General features: G+C 48.2%; 1 protein-coding gene across 1 annotated transcript in view; it reads right to left on the reverse strand.

The window, feature by feature from the left end:
* Positions 1-5,443, reverse strand: part of DOCK5 (dedicator of cytokinesis 5) — a 152,972-nt gene that overhangs the window by 115,524 nt on the left and 32,005 nt on the right. The window contains exons 4-6 of the mRNA XM_075346467.1: positions 2,120-2,172; positions 1,243-1,339; positions 1,011-1,159 (exon numbers count right to left, since the gene is read on the reverse strand). Of these exons, the coding sequence (XP_075202582.1) occupies positions 1,011-1,159; positions 1,243-1,339; positions 2,120-2,172 (299 nt within the window). The remainder of the gene's footprint in view (positions 1-1,010; positions 1,160-1,242; positions 1,340-2,119; positions 2,173-5,443) is intronic.

Raw genomic sequence — 5,443 nt, forward strand, 5'->3', positions numbered from 1 at the left:
ACAAGCAGAAGAGACTTCTTTGGGCTAAAGCACACAAGGAACGGACATTAGACCAGTGGAAATCTGTGCTTTGGTCTGATGAGTCCAAATTTGAGATCTTTGGATCCAACCACGGTGTCTTTGCGCGACACAGAAAAGGTGAATGGATGGACTCTACATGCCTGGTTCCCACCGTGAAGCATGGAGGAGGAGGTGTGATGGTGTGGGGGTGCTTTGCTGGTGACACTGTTGGGGATTTATTCAAAATTACAAGCATACTGAACCAGCATGGCTACCACAGCATCTTGCAGCGGCGTGCTGTTCCATCCGGTTTGCGTTTAGTTGGGCCATCATTTATTTTTCAACAGGACAATGACCCCAAATATACCTCCAGGCTGTGTAAGGGCTATTTGACTAAGAAGAAGAGTGATGGGGTGCTGCGCCAGATGACCTGGTCTCCACAGTCACCAGACCTGAACCCAATCGAGATGGTTTGGGGTGAGCTGGACCGCAGAGTGAAGGCAAAAGGGCCAACAAGTACTAAGCATCTCTGGGAACTCCTTCAAGACCATTTCCGGTGACTACCTCTTGAAGCTCATCAAGAGAATGCCAAGAGTGTGCAAAGCAGTAATCAAAGCAAAAGGTGGCTACTTTGAAGAACCTAGAATATAAGACATATTTTCAGTGGTTTCACACTTGTTTGTTAAGTATTTCATTCCACATGTGTTAATTCATAGTTTCGATGCCTTCAATGTGAATCTACAATCTCCTGCCGTTTTGTGTTTTACAGCTATAATGCAGACCTATATTTCTCCATGATTACAAACAATATGTGTAGCCACATTCTGCGGCCTTGTGTCTAATTCTTCTTACCTCTCGTACCTACAGACAATATGGGCAGCAATGGAATAAAGTGACCCTAGGATTATATGGCACCGCTTATAATTCTGCCTAGGAGCTGCGTACACAAAACTAAAGATTTTTTTTAAATTTGAAAACATTCCCCGGGCTTTGTTATATAATATCGTTACCGATTGCCGTAGTCGATCTTCGCCGTCACCTTCTTCCTCAGTTCGGCCAAGTCATCTTTGGGGAGGGTGCCAGACATGATCTGTGAGCGCCAGTCCATTATTTGGGCCATCATGTCTTGTATCTGGGTGAACTGTGACCGCAGATTTTGCTACATGGGACAAAAATTAATGAGGTGACCGGATGGTAAAAGGCAATATGAGGTATGTCAGGGTACAGGAGGGTGATACTCACCACATACAGCGAGTGCCAGAGGACTGCCCATTCCCGCAGCGTGATGGTGAGCTCCTGCACCAGGGGAAGCTCGCTGAGCACGGCCGGCTCATGGTGCCTGGAGGAGACACGTATGGATTAGAGGTCTCATGGCTTTACTACTTTAACTGGTGATTTGGCAACTGGGCTGCTCATTTCTGTGACTATTGTGGTTTGATTGACATCCTAAAAGGGGTCCAATGTCACACCAAAATTACTCCGGTGATCCCTCTTCCTAGGCATGTGTGGTTCAGGCTGGGTGTTCTGCCTAATCTACACCTTGCGCATGCGCGGAGCTTCCATCTAGGCTGTGTCTTCCGGCGCATGCACAGATGAGATCGGGACAAGGAGACACATATGAAGTCTAATAAATCACATACAGATTAGAAGTCACAAGGCTTTACTACTTTACCCGGTGACTACTCAACTGAGCTGCTCATTTCTGTGACTATTGTGGTGCGATTGACATCTTAAAAGGGGTCCAATGTCCCACCAAAATTACTCCAGAGATCCCTCTTCCTAGGCATGTGTGGTTTAGGCTGGGCGTTCTGCCTAATTTCTGCCTAATTTATACCCTGTGCATGCGCAGAGCTTCCATCTAGGCTTAGTATTCCGGCGCATGCACAGATCAGACCGGGATGAGGACTGCCAGCTTTTAGGAGGCTATTCTGGTGATATTCGATAGACTTTGGCAAGTCAACCACTCCACAATGACTAGTTGAAGAAACTTATCACCTACTGTACATAACTAGTCTTGGATACTTAGTGGATTCCAGATACAGGGTTTTAATTGACCTTTTTAACATGTCTGAGAATTGTTGTGCGCACCGTAAGAATAGTAACGTGGTCACAAGCTTACCCTTTGTCATCAGTCACTTCTTTTACGTGAATATAAGTTGCTGGGAATATACCCTGTAAAGACAAAAGTACAGTGTTAACCAGGACCCAAGGTCAGGACCCTCTCCAGGGGCCATACATGTGGCTCTCTGAAGGCTTGGCATTTTATTTTTATAATATACATGTTGCGGGCAGGGGACGGACCACGGCAGGGGCTGCTCCAGATGCTCGGATCCAGGGCCGTGGCGGTGGCTCGAGGGGAAGCCAGACCCGGGCCTGAACACCCGTCTGTCGCCCGCAAGTGAAAAGAGGGTTATTATATGGGGAAGGTTTCGTCAGTGACGCCACCCATGGTGTGCGGTGATTGTTGGGGACGCTGCCGCTGGAGGCGATGCCCGGGACCGATGGAGTGGGGCAGCTGGATGTTATCCCCTCCACGGGTAGGGGAGGTGTTGTCCCGGGGCCCCAATACAGATGGGATGGTGCTGCAGAGCACAATCTGCAGGGTCGGACCAGATGGTGTTGGTGTACTCACAGTTCCTGAATAAATGCACACAGAGTCCAGATGGTAAACCAAATTGCCAGTGACCGGTGACCTCCGGCGGGTGTGTTCGGATCCCACACCCTGGTACAGCAAACAGGGGTCCCTTCCTCCTGCACTTAGTGTTTGTGTCCTGTTTGTTAACTACTCCGCATGAAACGGGGAAGTCCACTCCCGGTGATACTGTGTGTTGGGAGATGTGGCCCGTGAGAACTGACCCCTGGGATCTTAGCAGGCAATTGTGGAGCCCTATCCCCCTCATTGGGCTTCCTTCTTGCTCTATCTAGGCCTCCTGTGGGACAAGACCTGAAATCTTGTCCCCGGCTGATCAATTAGTAAGGTGCGTGAAGCGGTCCTTGCTCTAGGGTCCAGGTACCCTGTCGTGCACGGCCTCCGGACCGGATTCCCGCTGTCGATACCGGCGGGCTACAACCCTGCCCCGGTCGACTTAAGGTCTCCCGCGACAGGATCTCCGTCACCTCTGGCCCTGTCTGCCGACTGCCACCTAGTCAGTTTGTCAGTAGTTCGGTAGTCCAGGAGCTCCAACCCCTGACTACCCTATCACTTCACACTCCTCTCTGTTTCTCCCCTCCAAACGAACTGAACTGTGTCTCTTCCAAACTGAACTGAACTCGCCCCTCCCAGGACACCTCAGAACCCCTAGGTTGGTGTCACCATCCGCTTGGCCCCGCCCACTGGTGTGTTCCTATTGTAATGGAGGGTGACGAGGCTTTGCTAGCTGATGTAGTGTATCTAGAGTTGGGGTTGTGATGGAGGGTTAAGGAGGAGGGAAACCTGCACCTGAAAGAGGGGTGCAGTCATCTGTGACACCCTGATTTTGTCAGGGCGTCACATACACACACACACATATATACACACACTATACACACACACACACACACTACACACACACTATACACACACACTATACACACACACACTATACACACACACACACACTATACACACACACACACACACACACTATACACACACACACTATACACACACACACACTATACACATACACACTATACACACACACACACTATACACACACACACACTATACACATACACACACTCACTATACACACACACACACACACTATACACACACACTATACACACACACACACTATACACACACACACACACACTATACACACACACACACACTATACACACACACACACTATACACACACACACACACTATACACACACACACACACACATATACACACACACACACACATATACACACACACACACACACATACACACACACTATACACACACACCCACACACATATATACACACACCCACACACATATATACACACACACACACTATACACACACTATACACACATATACACACACACAGACACACACACACACACACATACATACATATATACATACACACACACACACACTATATATCAATACATTGTGCCTGTGACTGGAGTAATGCTATTGAGGCGCTTTTGGCCACAAACAAAATGCTATTATTACTAACAGTGGAGAGGTGTGATCACTATTAGTGTTGCTGCCTCCATTCATCAGGTTGTGACCCAGCAGAGATACAATCAAAGCAAAGGGCAAATAAATTATCATATATAAACCGGTGTCCTACAAACACCCTGGAAACATTAAGAGGGCATCTGTCCCAATGACAAAAAGTGATCCTATTACTTGAAGGCCTGATCGGTAGGGTCTGACATCTGGCACCTCACTGACCGGCTGTTTCCTTCTCTGGCGGTGGCACAGCTCTGTAGACTCTCTAGTGCCCACAGCAGTGAACGGCAGGTCATCTACTATTCATATGAATAAATTTACGACACCGGGGTTGGTGTTTTGGGCAACTGGACCTCTGGAGGTGACACATTACAGATCTCCACACTTTCCAATCAAGTATCATTCATATTCAGCTGAAGAGCTGGGATCATTTCTATATTTTAAAGACTACACTCTCCTCCCGTACAAGGGCCCTACCAGCGGTGTCTGGGATCGCAGTGCCGGGGTCACGTGGTTTGTGACGTCACACGAGCCCCACATCTAAATCAGTGCTTCCTTCTCCCCGCCATCAAGGAGAATCAGATCAGCAGACATGTGTGGGGAATAATGCGGGCTCACCACGCGAGCCCGCACTAAAAGGGATAGCACAACCAAGGATGTATATATATATGTCCTTGTTCGTGAAGGGGTCAAATATATCAAATTTGATATCTTCGTTCCTCTTGCTCTATAAATCGCATCCTTGAAACCTTGTGAGGCCAAACGTTACCAGTAACAGCTGCCCAATTGGCCTGTATAAACGATTGGTGGTGGTAGATAGCTTCTATTGGGTTATTGTGGAGCTTGGCAATCACCATACTGAAGTATATACATATTCTATGCGTTGAAATTGGGTGTATCTGCGTGATCTCTCCGGCTGTCTCTGTGACATTAAGTGGCAGCAGTGGGATATCTCTGATCTCCGTGGCTGTCCTCCATGAAATTTAGTGGCAGCAGTGGGATATCTCTGATCTCCGTGGCTGTCTCCATGACATTTAGTGGCAGCAGTGGGATATCTCTGATCTCCGTGGCTGTCTCCATGACATTTAGTGGCAGCAGTGGGATATCTCTGATCTCCGTGGCTGTCTTCATGACATTTAGTGGCAGCAGTGGATATCTCTGATCTCCGTGGCTGTCTCCATGACATTTAGTGGCAGCAGTGGGATATCTGTGTGATCTCCCAGGCTGTCTCCATGACATTTAGTGGCAGCGGTGGGATGTCTGTGTGAGCTCTCTGGCTGCAA

This window comes from Anomaloglossus baeobatrachus, chromosome 4 (assembly GCF_048569485.1).
Source record: "Anomaloglossus baeobatrachus isolate aAnoBae1 chromosome 4, aAnoBae1.hap1, whole genome shotgun sequence".
Lineage (NCBI taxonomy): Eukaryota > Metazoa > Chordata > Amphibia > Anura > Aromobatidae > Anomaloglossus > Anomaloglossus baeobatrachus.